General features: G+C 47.5%; 8 protein-coding genes across 8 annotated transcripts; 6 read left to right on the top strand and 2 right to left on the bottom strand.

Annotated features, from left to right (window-relative positions):
- Window positions 1-89: 89 nt before the first annotated feature.
- Window positions 90-593, top strand: N7478_004197 (MAPEG family protein; the record flags this gene model as incomplete). Its single annotated transcript, XM_056920411.1, has 1 exon — window positions 90-593. The coding sequence occupies one exon, from the start codon at window positions 90-92 to the stop codon at window positions 591-593; it is 504 nt and encodes a 167-aa protein (XP_056778448.1).
- Window positions 594-2,567: 1,974 nt separating this feature from the next.
- N7478_004198 (uncharacterized protein) lies at window positions 2,568-3,489 on the top strand (the record flags this gene model as incomplete). The annotated part of the gene is made up of 2 exons (XM_056920412.1): window positions 2,568-2,947; window positions 3,048-3,489. 2 exons carry the CDS (start codon window positions 2,568-2,570, stop codon window positions 3,487-3,489), a joined length of 822 nt encoding a protein of 273 aa, XP_056778449.1.
- A 1,189-nt stretch (window positions 3,490-4,678) lies between these two features.
- N7478_004199 (uncharacterized protein) lies at window positions 4,679-5,911 on the top strand (the record flags this gene model as incomplete). The annotated part of the gene is made up of 1 exon (XM_056920413.1): window positions 4,679-5,911. One exon carries the CDS (start codon window positions 4,679-4,681, stop codon window positions 5,909-5,911), a length of 1,233 nt encoding a protein of 410 aa, XP_056778450.1.
- Window positions 5,912-6,895: 984 nt separating this feature from the next.
- N7478_004200 (PSP1 family protein) lies at window positions 6,896-9,467 on the bottom strand (the record flags this gene model as incomplete). Its single annotated transcript, XM_056920414.1, has 2 exons — window positions 6,896-7,400; window positions 7,468-9,467. 2 exons carry the CDS (start codon window positions 9,465-9,467, stop codon window positions 6,896-6,898), a joined length of 2,505 nt encoding a protein of 834 aa, XP_056778451.1.
- A 3,398-nt stretch (window positions 9,468-12,865) lies between these two features.
- On the bottom strand, window positions 12,866-13,974 carry N7478_004201 (NifU family protein; the record flags this gene model as incomplete). The annotated part of the gene is made up of 3 exons (XM_056920415.1): window positions 12,866-13,009; window positions 13,075-13,611; window positions 13,690-13,974. The coding sequence occupies 3 exons, from the start codon at window positions 13,972-13,974 to the stop codon at window positions 12,866-12,868; spliced, it is 966 nt and encodes a 321-aa protein (XP_056778452.1).
- Window positions 13,975-16,642: 2,668 nt separating this feature from the next.
- N7478_004202 (zinc finger HIT domain-containing protein) lies at window positions 16,643-17,420 on the top strand (the record flags this gene model as incomplete). Its single annotated transcript, XM_056920416.1, has 2 exons — window positions 16,643-16,713; window positions 16,817-17,420. 2 exons carry the CDS (start codon window positions 16,643-16,645, stop codon window positions 17,418-17,420), a joined length of 675 nt encoding a protein of 224 aa, XP_056778453.1.
- Window positions 17,421-19,409: 1,989 nt separating this feature from the next.
- N7478_004203 (putative Ras guanyl-nucleotide exchange factor RasGEF) lies at window positions 19,410-22,878 on the top strand (the record flags this gene model as incomplete). Its single annotated transcript, XM_056920417.1, has 6 exons — window positions 19,410-19,574; window positions 19,721-20,045; window positions 20,272-20,394; window positions 20,721-22,255; window positions 22,310-22,738; window positions 22,795-22,878. 6 exons carry the CDS (start codon window positions 19,410-19,412, stop codon window positions 22,876-22,878), a joined length of 2,661 nt encoding a protein of 886 aa, XP_056778454.1.
- A 593-nt stretch (window positions 22,879-23,471) lies between these two features.
- N7478_004204 (LYR motif-containing protein) lies at window positions 23,472-23,879 on the top strand (the record flags this gene model as incomplete). The annotated part of the gene is made up of 1 exon (XM_056920418.1): window positions 23,472-23,879. One exon carries the CDS (start codon window positions 23,472-23,474, stop codon window positions 23,877-23,879), a length of 408 nt encoding a protein of 135 aa, XP_056778455.1.
- Window positions 23,880-24,339: the final 460 nt, after the last annotated feature.

The raw sequence follows: 24,339 nt of genomic DNA on the forward strand, positions 1-24,339 counted from the left end.
TGCCCATATAAATAAGTCTGAATTTTTCGAAATATAACTAAATTCCCCCAAAACATCTATCCTGGATTCGATCTTCCATACAAAAATTCATGTCTCTCTTAACAACACTCGGCCTCTTCGGCCCAGCCGACTCAGTACCAAACTACAGTCCCTTCTTCTTAGGGTTCCAATTTGTCTATGCTTACGGGATCCTGTCATCCCGTACCTTAAAGCAATGGTACGGCCTAGACCACAATGTGTCGCCTCGCGAAGATCTCGCAAAATACGGAGAAGCTGCTATCCGCGAAGGAAAACTTACACGTCGTCAATATGATATGCTGAAGCGAAATGAGGCTGCTCATTCTAACTCTGTTGAGGGTTTCTCGCTGTTTGTTGCTGGGTTGGGTATTGCGTCCGTAGCGGGTGTGTCTACACGAGTTATAAATACGGCTGGATTATCTTATACCGTTGCCAGACTCGCTTATGGGGCAATTTATATTCTTGTTGATCATCCGAAATGGAGTCAGTTGAGGGGAGTTGTTTGGTGGTGCGGAAATTTGAGCTGTCTTTATTTATTATGGGAGGCGCAGAAAGTCTTTAGCATTGGTGGCTAAGTTGCAGGTTCTTTTTTCAAGTTGTAAAATATCATTATATGATTTAGGTAGCTCATGAGGAGACTTTGGGAATGTTCCAGTCGTTCTTTGACGATTTGGGCCACTATTGCATACCCGTGGACTACTAATCCCCTCGTTCCTTTAATGCTGCTCTTTCACTAGAGATCCTACCAGCCTTCAAGCTGCTATTTTCCGTTTTCTACCTTCCAGCTATACTTTGTTTGATACATCTTCTCTGCACTATATTTATAACCCTTTGAAACCTTATATTTCTCGCATACTATCTGCAAAAGAGGATGATGGGTAATTGGATGAGGAATGCTTTACGGAGACTGATGTTCGATAAAGTTACAATAAATACTTATATACCTACTACATACTATGTAGGCATTTCAAGTTTCTCTGATGAGAGTAAGTTTAGACTCGAACTATTAGTCCCGTCCTGGAAATTGATATGACAATACAATTTTGAAGGGTCATTTTCATTCATACCACTAGTACTAATAGTACCTCACTATATATAGGTAGCCATGTTTCCTCTTGCCGTCTCTCTCTCTCTTCCTTACACCCAATCTCCCATCAGGTTACGAGTCCCGGTATAGTACCTGCTACTACTATCCATGGATCGAGTGCACTTCTTTTTATACGGGTGTGAAGTCTCCTAGCATTATACTGACCTCTTTGGCTCTCTTTTACTAGAACCGTATAAGTCACTAGATTCCACAGCATCCTTCCTCGCCTACCTTACTTACCTACTCTATTCCCCGGATCCCACCACGATTACCATTCATTTCCTATCGGGATACAACCTTTTCCTCTGGGTGTTTCCCCCGAGGATCCGACTATATATAGAACCTTTCACAATTGAATATCATTGAGACCCTCAAGTGCTCGCCTCGACGCAGCTCCTTGGCCAATACTCTACCTACCCTCCTTCTGCGTGGGCTGTCTTCAGGATATCACCGAGCCCCCCCCCCCCCCCCCCGTTAACCCGGATCCCTCACAAACCTACCCTATCGAGGTCCTCCTCTATATCTACTTTCACAATGGTTACGTCGATAGCTTATGCGAGCGATGCTGGACGACCTAAAGCCGCAAGTATAGGTCTCTCTACACGTCGATTGCCCCCTTTAACTACAACTATATCCTCGCTACCTTTTGGCATCTACGCGGGAGACACGAATTCTCCCCATTCCAGCGGCGCTATATCCTTCTCTACCTGCTTGAACGCCACGACTCGCTGACTCGCTAGTAACTTCCCCTTTGCTCTTTGTGTCTGACTTCTCGGCTAACCGTCCTCTAGCAACTCTCAACCTTCTTCCTAGTAGCCGCTCTTTCCCAGCGGGCCAGTCTTCGCTGCCCTATACTATAATAACACGCAGCGAACGGTCTTCACTCTCCCCTACAACATTATCGATATCGCGCCTTCGTTCTGGGTCCCGTCATCGGAGGCCCAATATGCCCCGTCGTCGTACACCAACGCAATCTTGATTTAAAGTTGGGGTAAACTGCTCCAGCATGAATGTGTGGGGTGTTCTAACCACCAGCGCAATCCCTTTCGCACTTGTGTGCGACTGCCTGGTCACTGGCGGGCTGCATGTGTGTGCTCTGAGGTTGATGCTTCGCTCACAGGCATCTAGGTGGGTGTGAGGCCCTTCCGAGAGACATTCCTACAAGAGACACCATCCTCCATCAAGTCTACAAGAGACAACCCCTATCGAGCACAAGTCAATTTGCGTAGTTATTTGGGAGGCTACAGTTCTCCACCTCCGTAGCTCTCACAAGAAATTTAATCTTAAGAAGGATGAACGACAGTCTACAGAAGGCGTCAAATGAAATTCATCAGACCCACATTAGTTCGCGATAAGATAGCGATAGAGATAGCGATAACGATAACGATAAGCCCAAAGCTCTACCTCGAATCTCCCTTTCCAACCAGTCTTAAATTCATAAGATACCCCGGAGGCCGCAAAGATGGTCAAACCCCTCACGTTTAAAGGCGACAAGCCTAAGAAGCGCAAGGTCCGCAGCGACGATCCCGAAAAATCGAGCACAAAAACCCGCAAAACCACTGGGCCCGATCCCGAAGCCGACAATGAAAACCCACCCGACGACACAAGCTGGGTATCCGCAGATGCGCCAAGTGATCTAGGCGGCCCAATTGTGCTGGTTCTACCATCTGATAAAGCTACATGTGTGGCTAGCGATGCGAATGGGGTAGTGTTTGCGAGTGAGCTGGAGAACCTCATTGACGGGAATGCGGAGACAGCGGAGCCACATGATGTACGACAAGTTTGGGTTGTGACGAAGGTTGCAGGGACAGAAGGATATAGTTTTAAGGGACACCATGGAAAGTAAGTTGAAAAGTCTTTTATATTTCCCCCTGTCTGGCTAAGGGAACTGAGTAACTTATTTGCTGGACTTCTTGAATGGCTGCTAATATTCCCGTTTTAGGTATTTAAGCTGCGATAACCACGGCATCATGTCCGCTACTGCCTCCGCCGTCGGACACTACGAATCCTTCATCGTCATTCCCTCCCCCGATATTGGTGGTGCATTTTATCTGCAGACGCGTGGTGGTGACGCCGAATCTTTCTTGTGCGTTAAGGAGAGCTCTAAGGCATCTTCTGGCGTAGAGATCCGTGGTGATGCGGAGACAATTTCATTTGAGACTGGTGTGCGGATTCGGATGCAGGCAAGATTCAAGCCGCGACTTCGGGCCTCAAAGGAATCAAAGGCATACGAAAAGATTAGCAAGAAGGAATTGGAGGAGCTTGTTGGAAGGAATTTGGAAGATGATGAAGTGAAAAGGTTAAGAAGGGCGAGACGAGAGGGCAACTTCCATGAGGAGATGCTGGATGTAAAGGTTAAAGGGAAGCATGATAAATGGGCTTGAGATTGATTATTATTGGCAGCTATAACCTTTGAATCTATAATTGAATCAAATTGTGGCTCGGGCGATGAACGGAAGAGGAATATAAGGATAGTAGCCAGCGATGTGGTAATATCTCCAGGTCTATGTACCCGTCTGACACCACCGTTTCATTCAAAGGCCGACTGTACTCCAGAGCCGCGAACGCACTCAAAACCCCCAGATATCAGCCGAGAACTTTCCAAGGGTATCTCGGTATCTCATGGCGCCAGTACTTTCTTTGATGCCTGTTTTCGATTTCATTTTGGACAAGGTTATTCAATGTTCTTGATGTACGTGACTAATGACGTAGAAGGCGACCAAAGATCAGTCGTTGAAATCCTGCTCGCGCACATATAGCAAACAACAAACATCGGCTATGGGCACTGTATTAGCACCGGATACAGCTCTGGTTGAGCCGCTGATAGGATTGGCATGCGGCTAGAGCCTATGATCGACTAGGTAAGCCTAGCGCCGGCTACGCCGGAGGCCTGTCACCCGGGTTCAAGAAGTTCAAGACGTGTGAGACGGAAAGATAATAATGGTGACAGTGAGAGGTGTCTTCAATGTTGAGCTACCTCAACTTACCTGGTTCACTATTGTCAGCTGACTTGTGCATGTTCACAACTCCTTATACGTAGTAGAGTACTAAACGACTTCACGAGAGTTGCAGGTGAGAGGTAAAGCAAGTAGTATCTAAGCACAGAACATTTGCACGATTGGAGCAGCCTCGGGATGCTGTTCGTTATCTATGCATAGATTCATAATTCTTTCCTATATTGAATACCTCTATCTTCCATAGTTCAATCATATCTCAACTATCTTGGGAATTCACAAACCATTATGAATCACACACTGTAATCTCGATAGCGACGCGGCAATGATACGGACAGTCAAATAATTCCGAGTCTAAGCTATTTAGCGGCTCCATAAGTGGACCCAATCGCTTCAATGAATCAATCAAATCGCACATTCACTATTACTCATTGTGACACAGATAATATCACTGGCTACCAATTCCAGCGATAAACGGACTAGAAAGCACGCTTCATATAAAAAAAGAACTATAAAACCTACACTTCTATCCAAAAACCAAACTATCATATCCTCATCAAACCAAACAACCTTGGAAACCTAACCAATGCTCGCATCTCACACAACCACATCACCCACCATGAGTCCATTACCCTACCCAATTCCCCCAGGAGTCCACGCCCTCCCAAGCGAATCCCTCGACCTCCGCCCAGACGAACTAATAGATCACCAAATCCTCAATCCACCCCCAATAACATCTATAAAAAACATCTGGTTCTTCTGGCACTCCGGCTATCCAACAATGCACCCCTACACAAAACGAACAGTCCGCGCCTGGCACCGTCGCTTCACAAAAAAAGGCTGGACAATCCGAGTCCTCGACCAATTATCAAACTCACCTAACAATGTCAAAAACTACCTCGACACGCACGATAGATCTATATTCCCTTCCGCATTCGTCGAAAACAGACTATCTGGAACCCACGCACTACAACATACATCTGATCTCGTTCGCTGGCCCCTATTACTAAAATACGGAGGGGTCTACGCCGATGTCGGCTTAATGCAAATCGGTGATCTGGACGCGCTCTGGAACAAAACCATTGCCGATGAGAATTCACCATATGAAGTTCTTTCCTATTCAACGGGTGAAGAGGATAGATATACGCTTGCGAATTATTTTATGGGCTGTGCGCCTGGAAACGAACTTTTTACTCGTTGTCATGAGCTATTACTTGGCATCTGGAACGAAAATGGTGGTCGACTCAGTACAGAAGGAACACATTCTTCTCCACTACTACGCGGTGTACCCCTAATGGGAGGAACATTTACAATAACAAACGACGACGGAAGTGTAATCTCAGCAGAAGACGCTGGGAAAATGTTAACGGATTATATTATCCAGGGACAAGCAGCTACGGCTGTTATGGGAATCGTCGATCCAGCATCTAACTGGGATGGACCGGCATATTGCAGAAAGCATTTCTACGCATTACCGTTTATGGATGGGGCGCAGCTTATTAATGAGTTTACGAACTGGGATGGACAGAGAGCGTTTGATCTGATGTCTCTTTCTTTGCCGGGATTTGGAGAGGAAGAGAATGATGATCAGAAAGCAGCGAGGGAGATTGTTGAGGCGTGTTTGAAGAGGAGTTTTGCGTTTAAGTTAGCGCATGGGTTGATTTTGAAGGTTTTTAAGTGTACGCTTGGGTCTTTGTGGAGGGGGAATGAGGGGAGTGATGTTGTGAGTGGCACTTATGGGGATTGGTTGAGGTTTGGGATGGTGCATTGGGCTCCTGATGTTTTGATGGAGAATATTGAGTTGCCTGTCATTGAGCCGATTAGGGTTGGGGGGTTGCTTGATGTGGAGTAGAGTGAGGATGGAGGAGGCATTTTATTTTGTTGATAGAGTATTCATGATATGGATTGTGTATAACGTCTGGAATTTTGATAGATTGATTTATCATGGGCTATTTGTATCTTTGTAGTATAATTTCTTTTTCATATGAGATATAGATGTAGATGTAGATTAATTGATTAACGCTGAATTGAGATACAATTATTGTTAACTAGTTTACTATACCTATATCCTATCTGATCTTGTCGTTTGCCTGCATTTTGAACATACAACCGTTGCCCACAATTTGTATAGCACAGACAACAAAAACTTTGAATTTCAAGAAAAACAAAAAAGGGGAACAAGAAGGCTATGAATAGATAAAGCATGGACCAAGCATCAAGTATAGTTAAGAAAGATACAAAGGAAAAAGCATTTTAGCAATCCCACCACAAGCGAAGGAAAGAAAGAAATATCAATCTTCAGAATATGGAAATCAATTAATATTCAAAGTAAGAATTTGCAAAATCTTGAAACGACGCGCGCAGCGCAAACCACCAGGGCAGTTTTGATTGTCAACATAAATCTGTTGGTCATAACCGTGTCTATGGAATAAAGCGAAAGATCGGAAAGCGCAGTGAAGGTCAAAAAGGCATGAGAACAGTAAAGACCGTGCGAGCGTTGTGAGTTGCGTCGGCTCGGGGTATGAATTCTAACTTAACAAAAGTAGTACAGAGTCAAACAATGAACAGGCAAATCTCGAACCGTGTACTAGAAGCAGTCTTTCGAAACAAACTCACGATAAATATGGAGGGCAAAGAAGATAAAAAAGGGCAAGACAAAAGCAAGAGAAAATACTGGATTGAGAGCAAATATAAAATAAGCAAAAAGTTCGAATAGGTCTAGCGGGTGAATCTCTTTCGTAGAATAAGGAAACTAGAAAATAGCCAGGGGAAAAGAACATCCCTGATGTTCAAGTTGTACATTGAATGAAGGGGAGTAGAGGTAGAGAGGAGACAATTAGGAGTTGAGCGACAGGCCTTGGAAGCGGCTGGCCCATTCACTCTGTCCTGGGTGCACACGGGCATTAGGAGAACTTCCCGGGGGATAGTCGGAAAATCCCGTCTCCAAGGGACCATAGCTCGTAGGCGAGTATGGGGCAAATGGGTCGGGTTGGCCGCTATCCTGACGGGAGGGTTGACCAAATGGTTGATAAGAGTCGGTGAATGCATTCTGGAGGACGCCGACGGGGTTTGGAATATCCCGGCCTGTATCAAGGTCTCGGGCCCCGTATCCTCGCTCCTGCTGGTGACGTCGATCCGAATGAGGGGGATCTTGATTGTATAGGGGGTTGGCCATTCCACCTGGTCCAGGGAGACCAGCACCTGGCGGGGTCACGAATGAAGCGGGGTTAATGGCAGACATCCAGATTCTGGTCTTGTAGATCTTGAAGAGATCGGTGACCAGGGAATTGAAATTGATATAAGAATCAGCGAAGTAGTAGAAAGTAAGTTTCTTCCAGTCCCTGTATAAGCAGATTAGTTGATGAACACGGGCCATGAATTGAACACGACAATAGAAATAATACTTACATCTGAAACTCGGCATCGAGTATTTCCATATTTAGTCTGTGCTCAACAACCTTCTGCTGGCAGACACGTTTAGCTTTAGCTTCATTACCTTCCTTGTCACGCAAGGTCAGGATCTCATGATTTTGGGCGAGACGTTTGATAAGCTTGGGCTTGATATCGGCGGATGTCTCTTGGACGCCATGCGCGTGGGGCCCCATTCCGCCTGTGGCACTCCGGGTATTCAGACCCGGGCTAGCCACATTAGCGCCTTCGAGCTGACCTTGACGAGAAAACATCATAAGCCACTTGTAATGTTCCTCGGCGTACTGTTGCTTCAGCTCGCGGGCTTTCTGGAGCGAAACATTCGCGTGCACGACTGTTCCCAGATCCGTTCCTCGGTCTGCCTCTACAATCACTAAATCTCCAGTCTTAACTTGTAAACCGGTATCTTCTTGAATGTAGAAGACGTCTGCACGGTGACACTTGAATGTGACAATGTACAAAAGCTGGTTTTGATGAGCATGGGATAGTGCTGGAGGTTGACGACCGTAGGCTCCAGCCATTGCGTATTGGTTGAGAGCAGTGGGAAGACCAGAAGAGCCATCGCCGCGTAATGTCTGATCATGAGTGTAGTATTGGGACTGCATGGGATTTCCAAACTCATTGACATTCCCATAACCGTCATGGCGGTCTGCAAGTCCAGGACGAGGTGTTGCAGTGTTGTGGGAGTCAACTGAGCTCACGGAGTCATGGCGCATTGGAATATCAGCAAACGAATGACGACGGCTTTGCGACATATCACCAGTGCCTCCAAAACCAAGCGTTGTTTGCCAATGGGCCTTGCGAACACTTTCTAGTGCCCGATTCTCCAAGGGAGGTGCAAATGATGAGAACTGCGGATCGATGTTTGCTGAATGTTCCGAGAATCGACGTCTAGTATTAGAATGGCCAAGCACATTGTACGAGTGCACATCGCGCAATTCTCCAAGGTCATCGGGGGCTATCTCATCTTCTGGAACACCACCTTGGATCCGATGGACTGAATGAATCCCGGTGTTTGAGGCGGAAGAAGAAGCACGATCACGGTACCGATTGTCGAGTTGGCCCGCGGCCGCAGCTTGACGCAGTATGGCATTTTCGCGCGCCAGTTTCTCGATTTGTCGGGCCTGACTGGCGGAGTAGCTCATATCTCCCTCGGAACCGTTCAGGCTCTCATCTCCATCATCGTCTTCGCGAACACGACCAAGCATGGCGGGATCATGTCCCAGTTCGCCGAGTACGCTTGGTCGCTGTCCACGCTGCTGGACGGCAGATGTTTGTCCGGGGCCTCGAGAACGACCGCTGGGGTATTGCGCACCGCCTCCTGCCTTCGCCATCGTCCCCAGATATTCAGGGTCCATTTGCCCGACGGAGTATGATTGAGAGCGATAAGTCTTGGGAGTAGGATGCAATGGGATAGAGAAAGGAATGGCCGATTCGCCAGAGATAGTACGAGTGATAGGGCTGAGCATTTCATCTCCCATGGGACCAGCAGACTGCGGAGGATTGGTCATGGTCGGAGAGGGTACCATCTCGGACAGACGCGACGGAGGCTCCTTGCGGGACTCTGAATTCCATATGCCTGATCCCCAAGGGAACGAGCTGTTACCAGATTGGTTCCAATTGAATGATCCACTTAGGCCCGGACTTGGGTTCGTAACCCATGGCGGTTGGTCAGTTGCAGGGCTTGCGGGGTTAGAGGGAGCAGAAGAGAGGGGACCTCCAGGCAAGGAGTGCTTCCTTTGCACTGAAATGGGGACCTCGTTCAACCATGATGTCCGGCGCACTGGTTTGATATGGGGTGCTGTGATAGGATGTGATAACGTGTGGTCTCCGTCATCGTCAGAGGAGGCAAGTGCTTCTGAATCTGGGGTGGAGCGGCGGACTCCGGGGTGGCTCTTTTCGAGCCTTGCCGTGGCAGTCGCGGTTGGCAGCGTGCCAGATTGCGAACCGAGGGGTTGTTTGTTAGATGGCGCGGTCATGGTGTCTGAATAGTATCAACTGGAGAGGGGTCAGCTCAATCCTTCTCAATTGCACACGCGATCATATGTGCGAAGTATCAAGTGTCAAAGCATTGCAACATAACCGTCGCGCATCTCGAACGCCGAACGAGATATATGAGCCTCGACTCACCTGTGATGTATTTAGGGAGCAACTAATTGCGAATGTATTGTGTAAAACCTATAGGTAGGCAATGAGAATTCGAAACAAAGCACCAGTCTTTGTCCTTGTTGCTCAGCGAGGAAGAGAAAGGCCAATTTCGATCTTAAGGAAGACACAATGGGTGTGTAGCCGAATGCGCTATGTGCAACACTAGAAATTGACATGTCAGCTTCATGCGCGAGAAGGAGAAAAAAACAACAAATTTCAATGGCGGTAGAAGAACGTGTAGGCATAGATAATCCACGAATGCGCGGGGCACGTGTAAGTTGTGGGTGGCATGACTGCGACCTCATTGTGGCCAAAGCGGGGAAGATCCCGGCGCAATATGCAGTATTATAGCAAACTGAACCGAATGGCACTTAGAAAAGCCCTGACAAGTGTCCTCAAGCATTGATTTCCATCCAAATTTATCCAATGTTGTGGTGACGGATGAAAACGATCAGAGAGGAGGGAGGAGTGGCGGATATGTGCGACAGGAGAAGGAGAAAAGCGAAGCGGCAGCGACTCTGACCTACCTGAGATAGTATGATCTAGAATGCGTCTACACTTGGACCCAAGTGAATTCCCCACGAAGCGCCTTGAGTGATCGGAAACCGGAAACAGGTATAGAATCGACGAACAAACGGAAAAGCAGTTGTGATCGTAATCGTATCTGTCGCGACCGGGATCGAATAAGTATCAGATGCGCGCGCGCACAATTCAGAAAAAGAAGTTGCGACTCACCACTCTAAGGAATCTAAGGTGATCGTGGGTCTCGTCAGGATCGCAGTTTGGGATGGTGGCCTAGGTCTCCACAAGAGGGCCGCGACCGAGGAAGCTCTCGGAGGGGGGGTAGTATGGGGCTGATCGCCCAGTTGGATAGGGTGGATCGGGCGGGGAGGAGGGGGTAGAAGCAGGGGGGAGGAGAATAGAGTCAAGATGTGAGGGGAGGGGTTCAGAAACACCCAGGAAGAGATGAGATTAAAGCTTTCGGAGGGGGCGGGGAGGGAGGGAATTCTTTGTGATCGCGAAGATTGAATGATCGCCACCCCGGGTTGGAGAGTGGAAATTGGTTCGGGGAGGTTGGAGGGAGCTGGGGTAGCGTGACCACGGGATGACGTTGTGGAGCAACCGAATCCCTTCTAAATGTGGTGCATGGTTGAAAAGAGCAAGATAAACAGGAAACAGGAAACTAAAAAAAGAAAGAGAAAGAGAAAGAGAAAGAAAGGACAGGCGTGAAGAGGGGAGAGAGGAAGGAAGAGAGAGAGAGAGAGAGAGAGAGAGAGAGAGAGAGAGAGAGAGAGAGAGAGAGAGAGGAAGAAGAATGAGAGAGAAGAAAACTGGGGTAACATAAGTAACATAAGTAACACTGTCTATTACTGTCTATTACAGTGCTCTCTCTCTACTGGGGGGAACCGGATCTGGCAACGTCGCCCCGAATAAGTTCAGTGGACACGGACCACGGTTGATTTTCTAGTGATACAATGTCACTCTCTAAATATTTGGACGATTTGACTTCTGAGCAAGTGGAGGTAGATGCCGAACAAACTGCGCTTTTGACTGGTCTATGAAGCGACCTTCCTCGGAAGCGACTCCATTCAATGTCATTCAAGCCGCTATGCAACCCCTGTCAGCCCACCGAGTCGAGACCGAGAGTCCAAGTATTTATGTACGCACTCACACAAATACTCATGCGATACCTAATCTACTGAGACGCTACCTCGCACGGCCCATGCCCCTAGTGTTGCACACTGTACAGGGTTGATATCATGATTCGCCTGGTTCCCCGGATAATATTGATTTTTCACTAAACGAGAGACCCAGAGACCCAGAAAAGGTGGGGGACAAATGGATTCCCACAAGGTCAAGGAGGGGCTGATCCTCATTCTACTGTATTTCTTTTTTTTGCGGGGAGAGCTCACCTGCATTAACCGCCCCGCTATCAAACGAACTTGGCAACGTACAATCCTCAAATCCCACGCGATACCCACCCCGCGGGCACGGCCTCTGCAAGATGCACGGGGGAAGGGAGAAATTGGATCAAGGCACTACACACACAAAGATGTCCCGTACACATAAACCCAACCCACATTCAGTATAGAGAAGTTATTCGAGCATCTCAAGTCTCAACGGTCGCAAGTGGCACAAAACAAATCCATACAAGTGATACAGGTGCAAGGAGTCCCGAACCTAACTTGGGATGGAATGAACTGGGCACGAATCACCAGCCGCCCCGGACCTCCGGGTTACTTCCATGTCCTGCACGGCTGGCTCATTTGACACACGCTGTTGGTCGTGTCATTGACGTAAGTGGGGTGACAGCCGCAATAGCGTGCAGTTCCCCGCTCACAAAGAAATATCAATCTACTTACTTACTTACTTACTTACTTACAGAGACAGAACAGAAAGAAAAGATAAAAGAGGGGGGCAATATTATAATTCAGCTAAGCGATAGATCCAAAGTACCATATGACGGGATCCCAGCACCACAAAGAGACGCTAAACGGGCGGGAAGGCATCTGGGCCATGGGCTTAAACCCAAACCCACTTGGTGATTCAAAGTTCCCCGCAATCGTAGCCACCAAGTGAGGGGGCGAGGAGAAAAAGATTCCATCTGCGTCGGGATTCGCTGGAATGAGTGAGGTTCAATGGTTCAATGAGACTGACATCTGATCCGTGAAGCTTGCCAGAGACTCTAATTGGTGATTATGTCTTGGTGTTTTATATCTGCCACACGTTAGAAACCTGCTTCAGATGGATCCATTTAGTATATATCCATGGATGTATGATTGACCATGTGTCATTTAAACAGGTTTGAAAGTTCACATATACAGATCTATGTGTAAGAATCTTAAAATGGTACCCAATCCCACCAACCTCGGTTCATGCCTAATCTTTCCCGGCCACTCAGAGACTTGAATCGGTGCGTTTACATCATAGATCATATGTGCGTAATTATTGGATTCTAGACCGTAAAGGATATGTTTTACTAGGTGAGCTGAAGAATAATGGACGTGCAATTGTTTCATTTAAAGAATAGAAGAAAACAACTTGAACTTTCGTCTGATTATCTATCATACTGTATAGCCAAACCTTTGAGATAGAATATACCTATACTAAGATACGCATAAATTCAGACCATAATAACGCCAAATTGCATTTTGATTATCAATCATCTAGAAAGAGTGGTATGTAGCATAAATTACAAGCGAAAATGTTGGGCATGAGATCATCCATCTCAAGGAGCTGCATCCAAAGCAGAAGAAGCCGTAGCAGCAGCTCCCTTCTGCTCTCTCAACTTCTCCTCAAACTTAGCAAACTCATGCATCGAAATAATCTCCTCCTGATCCATCACCTGCTCAACACCTTTAACCTCTTCAATCTGTAGTAAACCATCGTCAGTAACCAATTCAACCCAACCTGACCAGAGAAAGGACCAAAACTCACATAATGCATCAACATAGACTCAATACCATTCTTCAACGTAACAGTACTCGAATCACAAGTCCTGCACGCACCCCGCAACTTCAACATAACAATCCCATCCTCAAAACCCTTCAGCTCAATATCACCACCATCCTCCTGGATAGCAGGACGAATACGAGTCTCAAGTAACTCCTTAATCATACTAATAACCTCATCATCATCCTCGTTATAAGCGAGTGAATCCTCCTCTACCTCCTGTCCGGACTCGGCATCCGAACCCTCAACAACGGAAACGATAGTCTCGCCCGATGTAACAGCTTGAGTAATCAAGCTGAAGACCTCGGGCTTAATATGTGCCCAGTTGTGTTCGCTCATCTTTGTTACGGTGATGAAGTCTGCGCCGTAGAAGACAGATGTGACGCCTTCGACGTCGAAGAGTTTTGCGGCGAGGGGAGAGGGATGGGGAGGAGCGAGAGTAGAGCGGGGAGAGAGGTATTCGAGGAAAGATGTTGGGAAGTTCTCTGGGAGGACGCGGTGGTTGGGAATGAATTTGAGGGCCTGAAGCGATTAGTATTCGAATCATAATCACAAGCGCAATCACTGGGTGCGTGGTGCTAGACAGGATTCATCACATACATCGGGATTAGGAGTGTTTTCCGTCTGAATAAAAATAGTTCGCTTGCTCGTTGGCGAAACACCATTTACTCCATTCGACGCGATAGGCTGCTGATAAGGTCGCACTGTCGGTCGACGACGAGACTCTGAAGCTGTAATAGTAGGCAAGCGAGCAGCGCTCGAGACATTTCTGCATGAATTGAAAAGCGCAGGTCGCATGGACTTGGACTTGGCCATAGGATTTGACACTCGAGTGCTGGAGAGCGCACGCCGAAGCATGGCTGTGGACGTTGAGCTCACTGACATCTTTTTTAACTTGTATTTTCGATTGGGGTGACCGATCAAAATAAAGATAAGATGGGGTGGCTAATATGTTGTGTTAAGTTATGTTTGAAAAGAATCGCCGCGGCCCGGGGGTCTGACGCAATGGGAAAGTCAGGTGATTTGAGATGACAAATGGGGATATAGATCGACCAATCAGTGGCGAGGTGTTGCAACCAAAATGTTCCGAAGTTCGGAAGGGCGTTCGTGCTGAGAAATGAGACGAGCCCGTTGGTTGTGTTTTGTGAAAATATTCAAGTTTTGCATTTTGAGAGTATTTTGTATTATCACATGAAAATTTTGGAATCAATACAGCGGATGGGTATATACATGGTTTGCAGCGAATGTAAGTCAGGATTCCGATGTCCCGCCGCTGAGGAAGGACTGAGTTGAGATGCTTTTTGGTATCAACTTGAAGCTGACAAAGGCAGCCTCTTCTTAGTTGCAGCCTCATACTTAGGCCAAATCATATCCTTCAAAAATGGCGCAATTCCAAAACCAAAGCGGGAAAACACCATAAAAACCGATTGACGCCATCTATACTTCTCAATAGCTTCTCGACTATGATAAAATTGAGTAACCTGGCTAAACGGCACGAGAAGAATCCGAATGCCCATGGCCTTTGTCTCGGGCTGGACAAGAAACTTCGCAGACCGGCATATCAAACTGCATAATGATCGGCAACCCCAAGGAATTCCTCTGGGAGCGCAAAGGGCCAGGTAGCATATGATGGAGTCCCCGTCGTGGATGAAGATGGAATATCCCACACTCTAAAATATATTTCGCTCCTTGATCGGCCAAGGAACGTGAGTAACTGGTCTATTAATGGGTATTCGATAGCATCAGGAAACATGTCCTTTGGAATGGAGGTATCAATGGTACCCCAGAAAGGTTGTTGAATTGGAGAAGAATAAGGGACCCCTAATCTCCCTTGCATCTCACAGAAGCTGGTATCAACGTGATTTTTCAATTGTAAACAGCCATGAAGCAATCGCTCTCCATTTTGTATATCTTCTTGTAGATCCCGGTGTCCATGTTGTATCAAGAAGTCGGCTGCCTCTATAAGGGCAGAGCATTCTATTATCAAGTCAAGAATGACATCTACCGACTCTCGCCATGGATTATGCAAAGCTGGACGTTTCCAGAAAGCACTGTAGGAATATATGCACTTCCGCAATCCAATGGTGTCGCTATCAACCACATTAGCACACAAGCCAGACAGTAAAAGTGAGCTTTCTTTTTCCAAGAGGACAAACATACAGTAACAAATTTTAACTAACGCCAAAACAAATGATCCGTCACAGTGGGGGACTAGAATCCGAATATTGGCCCAGAATGGCATTGCTTCCCTGAACATGCGCTGTCCACGCCTTAAAACCCAATGGCGAGGAATTAATCAGCTTTGCTTTTCAAATTAGAACGCCCATAAAAGCCAAGTAAATTAAACTAAGCTCACCTCATAAAACTGAAAGAAAACAGTAGCAAACAACGAATCCTGCCCACAACGACGTCCAGAGCGAATCTTCCCTTGCACAATCTGCAAAGCCTTCCCACAAAGCCTAGCACTATACTGCAAAAGCGGAAAATCTCGACTCCTCTTAGCAAGAAAAGCCGAACTAAGAGCAGTAACAGCCTTATCAAGAACAGGACTCTGTCCAACAAAAATCCGAAAAGTACGACCCATATGCAGTACGCCGCCAACTTTCCCATCCCGAATCAACGGCGAAGGAGAAAAGGAATTAAGAAAGTTCGCCACGACCTGCGTTCTAATTTCTGCATTAGTGTTAAAGTGACGGAGATGGTTTTCAATATCGACCGGTCCAGATGCCGTGCCATTTGTTCCAATCGGCGTTTTTGTACTTGTATGCGTATCTGTGCCTGTAGTTTGGTGTCGAGGCCGTTGAGCAAGAACTTTCATACGATCAGTTGAGTTGTGAATGAATATACGATTCCTTTCATATCCAGCACAGACGTGGCCGTTGTTCAGGCACCGAATGCATATGGGCTTGGTCTCGTCGCACTATGTAGGAGTAGACAGGGCTTAGGATTGGATGCTTCGTAGATTGGGCACTTACACTTTGGTTTTATGCGCGACGTTATGCCAATGATTTGGTGTTGGTGGGGTATGAATAATAGGTTATTGGTACCTTCAATTTGCATCGTCGGCACGTATTGCACGCATTGGTTCTATATGGGGCGTTTTCCATGTTTGATATGGCTTTTTTGGCTTAGGTTGGTTCTGTAGCTAGGACCCATCGACATCAATCTGGAGTGTTGCGGGAGATCAACCCAGTGAAGATGTTATCCATCCACCACGGTTTGAGATATAGTGAAGAACGTCTTGAACAGCAGAATACTCTAAACTCAAGGTGGATCAAATACAAATTAAATATTTCTTTTTCTCATTGGCGATCTCGTCACGTGGAAAATGAGATCTGCGCTCCAGGGAAAGAAACCAAGGGTGTGCGGGGCGCGATGGCAGAATCCTTGAAAATAAAATAAATTAAAAATTTAGCTTAAAGCGCAAGCAAGCTTCCAGCAATCAAACACGGTGTTTGTTGCCCTACCGCCTCATCAGAAATCAAACAAGATCTATGGATCAAATATGATGGGCAACGTGTTTGCTACAGGGTCCCGGTCTGAATAAAACAAAATGCCTGGTTCCTGCGAGGTTTGTTCTTCGGAACCATCCAAATACCGCTGCCCAGCATGCGGGCTAATGAGGTACGACTACACCCTGCGAAAAAGCCAAAGCCAAAGCTAGCCTCGGCAAGCTCCAAAAACCTTGACAACTTGAAAACTTGAAACTGATTTCTTTCCGAAACAGCTGCTCACTTGCATGTACCCAATCCCATAAGATCTATTGCGCGCCCAAAACGACCCCAGCGAACACGATCGAGGAAACAACCGAGACATCAGCCTCAGCCACAAATCTTCAACACTCGATCGCAGATGGTGACACCACCCCTGAAGCGGGTAATATCCCAGACCAAATCCAAGGCCAAGGCCAAGGTCCACACAGTGGTTTTCGTTCCGGTTCCTCCACTGCAGCTATAGCAAGCTCTACAGAGATCCAGACACTTCTCCAGCGCTACCCACAGCTACGTACCCAGTTAGCCGAGATCTACCGTGCAGCCCAGGAAGAGGAATGGGTCGAGTGGTATAATCCGCCGACTCGAGGACGGGGCGGGCATGGTCGGGGAGGGAAGGGTTCTACGCGTCGTAGTCGGGGACCTTGGACTGCCGAGAAAGGATTTAATCGTGCTTTGGGGAAGGTGCGGAAGATGAGGCAGGATTGTGAAGATGGAACAGAGACTGGGGTGCCTGCCGAGGCGTTTATGCAATTTTTGAACCTGGTTAATAGTGGGTTGGGGGGTCAGATCCCTTCGGCACAGGAACAGGGACAGACACCGGCACAGTCATTAGAATAAGGATAAGCATATGTTTGTCGTTAAAGTCAAAGCCAAAGCAAAAGCATATCTAGAGGCTTCGGGTTCATGGGCCTTTTTGGGATTATATTATTTAGCAGGATTTTATCTGCCGAGTCATTGCGGGACAATGAATTGTATGATTAATTACTAGTGACATCAGTTATATCCAATCCACCAAGATGTGAACAGATAATTTGCACTCATGAAACAAGGTCCCATTTTTGAGTATCTTGACTTCGGGTGACTGGAAGTATCCATGAGAACCACCCCTCCACTAGGACATCTTCATATGCCACTTCTCGTGACTAGAGATCTACAGAGGATCAAAAGTAACCTAGGCACTTTTAGGTCTCTTACTGCGTAGTTATGGGGGCTTGTCCAGGCTAAAACCAAGCCGAGTTACGCAACCAAAGCACCGGGTTCCCGGTTGAGCAAGCGCCATTATAGCGCATTCCTTAGCGGGCCCAATACTTGAACTAACAAGGCTGCCCCCCTTTAGAGCGGAGCTTAGTGGCCAGGCCTTGACGGACCAAGACGATTGGGGAGAAGAACCTGCCTTAGGGAGTACACATGGGGAATAGAGTCGAACACGCACAGCCCGTGTTTTCGTTTTCGTTTCATTTCAACGAAGGGACTTTTTACCAGACACAAACAGTGAGTGGTGCTGCACTGCACGTTCATCACGTTCGGGGGATTTGGTCGTTTTCCCCCGACCCGATCCTCGCTTTTTTCTCTCAGAAGGACCGTGAGGAGTTGTTGATCTCATCATGCACGGTGAGAGGCCATAGTAAGCCCGGGCCTGCAGCTGGACTGAGATTCGTCGTTGGAAATTGAACGAATCCGACGACGCATCACTCTTTCTGCAGCATAATTGGACTAGACACTTCTCATTCTGAATAAACAATACCTATTCATATTCCCTATCAAGCACCTGACATTGAACGGATACGATATAATGTAGAAACATGGACATCTTTGTCCTCTGTAAGCGAGGAGCGCAGCCTCCCGTCCCCCGTATTCCGGGGGATAAAAAGGATTTAGTATAGATTGGGATGTTGAGTTAGGTCAATTCTAGTATTCCGTCGCGGCGGCGCCACGTACCGAGCGTCTGTGGGCTTTGGCTCTGTGACTCCATACGTCGATCTTGTAGTTTAACAGCTGTACAATAATGCCGGGTTTCAGCTCAGCTTGAAATTCCAGGACCCATCAGCACGAATGATTACCTCGGAAGCCTCGAAGTCAGATGGGGAGTGGGCTTGCGATCCGGAGAACGGGGGCCACTACGGCGAATGCCCGACTCCAATAAGAAACGAGGATTTGGATCCGAAGAAAAAAAAAGATAAAAATACAAATAATAAAACAAAAGGGAAAAACAATAAGATAATTCCAGTAAATCGTGTTATTGTGATCTGTCCATCCTTGGGGTTGTCAATTAAAAGGAATAACCTCTTTTTTTCTTTTCTTTTTCTTTGTTTCTTGATCTTTTGCTTGTTCCCTACTTAGTACTGCCCTACTGTATTCCTTCGGTTTATATTAGGGGCAGAGCTTCCGTACCACGTACCACGGTTCATCCTTGCCCGCCAAACCACTATCTCCGAGGTGATTTACCACTCCTTATCCCCCTCCCCGGGTTTCAATGTCATTCAATCGATTGTTAACGACAGCTGCTTCGTGATAAGAATTTATTGCATGGACCAGTTGCTCGCCATTTTTGCCTTACTCTGACGGGTCGCCCCACGAATCTGATCTATCCCACGAAAAGGCAACAATGGATGCGCTGCAGTGCGGGCTCCTCGAACAAAGACAATAACGCTCCTCTACCCCCTCGGAAATCGTCGCATCCCCTCAATCGCTTCCAATTAGGCCCACCGTCATCCACATACCATGGCTTATCAGCACTTCCGTCACGAGCGCGCTGCCAGCGACAGGACAAGAGGGATGCCTGCAGCTGCATCTACAGCTTCAGGTCCAGCTCCACAACGGCCTAATATGGGTGGCCGTACATATTCAGCCCCATCTGAGGGCCTAAGCAAGGTGGATTCAAATCGCAGGCAAGGTTCTGGGTCTAAATTGGATCAGACATTGGTGGAGGAAGAGGAAATTCCGAGCAGCGAAACACCCAGGCGGTCTCGGTCAAGAAATTCTAGAGAGTCGGTGCGTGTGAACATTATCCCAAATTGAACCGAGGCTCTAGGGAGCCACAGCGAATGTCTGTTGTGAAGGAAGGATATACCAGCATCCTAATATGGAAGGAGAATTAATTTTCGGATTACTAACAAGTACCGATAACTTAGCTACAGGATTCCTCCAGGGCCAACCTACCGGAAGTGACGATCGCCATCGTAGGCGGAGATAATGCCGGCAAGACGAGCTTTATTAAATGGGCATTGGACATGAAGAGTAACCCCTCTTCCTACTCGACCAAAAAGAAGATGTCCCTAGATGGAGCTGTCTATATTGTGCGACTACTGGAAATTGATCTGAAACGAGTCCAGTTCGACGAGAAGCAGAATATCATCTGGCCACCTTTGGGAAAGGATGCTTCTTCTCCCAATGTGGATGGTGTGTTGGTGCTGCATGATGCAACCCAGCCGGACAAGCTGGCGGAATCAACCGAACTCATAGGTAGGTTATTGGACCTTGGGAATGACAATTCCCGGTATATCCCTAGTAGAACGTCATGGTGCTTCTCCATGTTTCTCCCCGAACATCCGGGGTAATTAGGAAAAGCTCCCCGTTCACCCTCTCGGAATTACCGATGTTGACTTGGAATCCCGGTGTGTTTTAGACTGTCTTGATGCATCCCCACTGCCATTCTTGCTGGTTGCCTGCAAATGTGACCTCCGCCCAGAGGATGGTGAGCTTGGTGCTATTCATGACCGACACGAGATCTACCGTACTTCGCCCGAATCGCCCCGATCCCAACAAATGTGCATTGCTCTTGTTTTGCGTGCTGTAATTTCCACTCGAGCAGGTGAGTTCCTCTTTTTCCTTGCGTTTTCTTTTTCTTTGTCTGTTTTTTGGCTTTGTTATGGGGATCCTCTTTGTCTTGGCAACAATGGAATAATTCAAAGGATTGTTGCTGGAGCCATGACCCTTAGTGAACTAAGTGGGTCAGCGGTAGTAGCATCTCGCTACCCTTTTTCCTTCCTCTGTCAAGAGTCCACCGATCGACAGAGGAGCCCCAACACGAAGCCAGCACAGAGTCCGCAGCACCAAAAGAGACTTTGGGATTAAAAATTTGTGGCGTTTTCCCATCCTTCCTGGTCCCGAGCTAATTCGTGTCTCTGTGCCCCCCAGACCTCGCACCGTCTGACACCTCAACTAATTCTCCTCCCGCCCCTCCCCCGCCTCGGACGACCACCAAGTCTTTTCAACCTACCCCACCCCATGATTGGCATCATTCTCGAGCCAATTCAGAAATCCCTACCGCCATTTTAACCGGAGCCGCTGGCGGCTCGATAACGTCGGTTTTGGAGCGGTCCGTCGAGGGGAACGGGGTTTACCGACCGCCCACCGATCAAGCTCCGCCTTCCAATCTGGCGCAACAGCATGCTTCCAGTTCGTCTCGAAATGCTCGAAGTAATTCACAACCGGTGCGACCGCAAACTCCTTCCGGGACGCGGATGAATACCCGTCGACCGTCTGAACAAATAGAGACCTCTCCAAGTAAGGAGCAACAAAGCTTTTCGCAACGTATGGAATCCGCCTGGCGAACCAGTGGAGGCACGGACGGCTTTCATAGCTTTTTAAATATGGAGGACGAAGCGGAGTCGGCTCCCCAGAGCCCTACCAGTGTTATTCGGCCCAAGCCAAGTAGCGAGAGCAGCTCCAGCGCGGACGCTGGGTTCTCGTTAGATGACCTGATCGACCGCCTTGTTGCTTTACCTATGTCCAAGCAGGACCAAAAATTTGCAGTCATTTTCCTCTGCCTTTATCGAAAATTCGCCGCCCCTGCCACTCTCCTCAATGCCCTGATTAGTCGGTTCGAGAAAAACGAAACAAGCAACGCAGATCAGCTTGCTCGCATGGCAGACCAGCTGCGATTATTAAATGTCATCGCTCAATGGGCCTCTGATTACCCCGGAGATTTCGCTCACCCCAAAACACGAAAACGGGTCCATGATTTCGTCACCACCCTCGAGAAAAGCCACTTTTACATGTTCGCCGCCAAAGAGATCGGCTCATACCTTGACACAAATGCGGAAGATGACGATATTGGCTGGGCTTTCAGAGACGGCGATGTAGATGACTCAAGTCTTACAGAGACATTCTTCGACAATTCTGGCCGAAGCTCCCCGGTGCCATTCCTAAACAGTACATATGATGACGAAGAAGAAGAAGAGGAAGAAGATCCCATCTACAGCATGAGCGCATTAGACCTCAGCGATGGACCACACGACTCAACATCTCGCCTTTCAGGAACCCTGTCGATCTCATCCAATGCCGACAAACCCTCTACTACACTTAACCAATCCTTCACCGTCTTGACTTTAGAAGCAGCACAGAAAGAAGCTCTTCGAATTGAGCTACACCCTAGGAATCCCCTTAGCAAGATCCAATGGCGATTCTTCATGGAAACTCCAGAAGAAGACTTTGCGCGGCAACTTACCCGTCTCGATTGGGTCATGTATAACTCCTTCCGACCACGAGATCTCGTACGCCATGTGAGCATTTCAGGCGTGGATAAGGATAAAATTAAAAGCCTGCACAACGTCAACCGAATGATCAAGCAGTTCAATCACCTTGCCTTCTTTGTGGCAAGCATGATCCTTCTCCGTGATAAGCCCAAACACCGAGCCAGATGTCTCGAAAAGTTCATGATGATCGCAATAGTGAGGTCTTACCCAATATGCGTTCTTATGCAATTAGCTAACTTTGCATTCTAGAAACTCCGCCGTCACAATAACTACAATGCCCTCGGTGCTTTCATCGCCGCCATCAACGGTACACCTGTGCATAGGTTGACCCAAACCCGAGAATTGATCCCTGTCCAAACGCAGAAGGAGTTCATGCGACTTGTGATTATCATGAGTACTCAGCGCAGTCACTCTTCTTACCGTTTGGCCTGGGAAAACTCTTTCTCCGAAAGAATTCCTTTCCTCCCGTTGCATCGCCGCGATCTGGTCTCCGCAGAAGAGGGAAACAAGACCTTTATCGGGGAAAACAAATCTCGCATCAACTGGAAGAAGTTCGAGGTTATGGGTGAGGTAGTTCTTGGTATCCAACGAAGCCAAAAGACGCCGCATCCTCAAGCCCAGAAATCCGAGGACGTGGAACGACTTATTCTAGACTGCAAGCTCTCCGGCGACGAAGAAGTAAGCATTTTTCTTTCTTTGTTTTCTTTTTACGAGCTCCAACTAACATTATCTAGGACCTGTACGCCCGCAGTCTACAAGTTGAGCCGTCCACAAGTGGCGAGCCCGTCCGAAAGAAGTTCGGCTGGCTGCGTGCTTAAAGAAACATATTCGACTCGACTCTTACTTCTCCCCGAGAACAATGACTTAATGTCAAGACTAGACGATCACATCCTCATCTCTCTCTACCCTTGATCCATCTACCATACCCCTCCTCACGTTGATACGCTTATATGATTGATATATTACCTGTTTTTGCTTACGTTCGGTCGGATTGGATCCATGTCACGATTGATATGATGCCTGGTGCCAATTAATGGCAGAGATCCATCCATTTGTACATAAGTAGCTATATAGCTCTACGTACCGAATTTCTATCGCGACTCGAGGATTCCCTCTTAGCTGTCGCAGCTTTGATGAGCCACCATTTCAGCCGGAAAGCCCCATCCCTTTACACTCTTATAATTAAACCTCAATACCTTAGAAGGAGAATATTAAACATACTCCGAAAGACCCGAAAAAAGCAATACAAACTCAATCCCAGTGCTATGAACTATCAGTCCCTATTTAACATGTACCGCATACTACGACCGATAAAAGTCACGTGATACCCTCCAGAATCCCAAGCCGGCACTGTCTCGAGACCCATCACCATAGAACCACGAACATAACATAAACACCCACCAACCTCAAAATGACACAACCGACCTCCCAAATCCGCGCAACCTACCGCGCTCTCCTCCGCGAAATCCCCGCTCGGAGCAGAACCCTCGCCAGCCCCTCCCCCCTCCAAACCCGTCTCCGAACACTCTTCCGCTCACAAGAACAACATCCCTCCACAAACACAAACGAGCCCACAGAAGCATTTTCATCCACATCTACTACGATCCCCTTCTCGCTCCCATCCTCAGCAGAAGAGAGCTCCATTCGCTTCCAGGAGGCGGAGCAAATGGCCAAATACGCTCGCGCGCAGCGAACATACGTGCAGCTTTTGCGGAGATATAATCCCGGTATGGATATGGATGATGAGGAGAGGATTCGTCTTACTGCTAGACGGGTTGGGTTTAATTTACCTGAGTTGCATACTGAGGGGAAGGAGTAGTTGATGGAATCATCGTTCATTATTGAGGTGTGGACTGGGACAGGACCTTGTCTGATGAGTTGGAACGGAATTTGTTGAGGTTCCTGAGCTTTGAGCTTTGATCAATGTTGTGCTCGAACTGATACTCGGTGTATGGCTACTGCTTGGTTTCTGAGATTTATATGGAAGGAATGTGCATACGGGTGGGTGCAATTGACTGGACTGGTGCGAAGGGAGATGTGGTGCTTGAGGTTGAACTAGGCTACCTCGGGGCAGATTGTATACTACTTTCGATCACTTGTATAAAATATGGAGTATGTAACATCATATGGATTCTCTTCTATGTCTCTTCTATGTATTCTCGAAGTCATGGGTTAGATATGTGACCCGTGGTATAGCTGTGACAGGTGTTTATACAGTCGTTCATGAGTGGCCCAATTTATCGGGTCGCCGTATTTTGTTCGACTTTTCTAGCTTGAAG

Source organism: Penicillium angulare (assembly GCF_028827245.1).
Source record: "Penicillium angulare strain IBT 27051 chromosome Unknown utg000004l_segment0_segment0, whole genome shotgun sequence".
Lineage (NCBI taxonomy): Eukaryota > Fungi > Ascomycota > Eurotiomycetes > Eurotiales > Aspergillaceae > Penicillium > Penicillium angulare.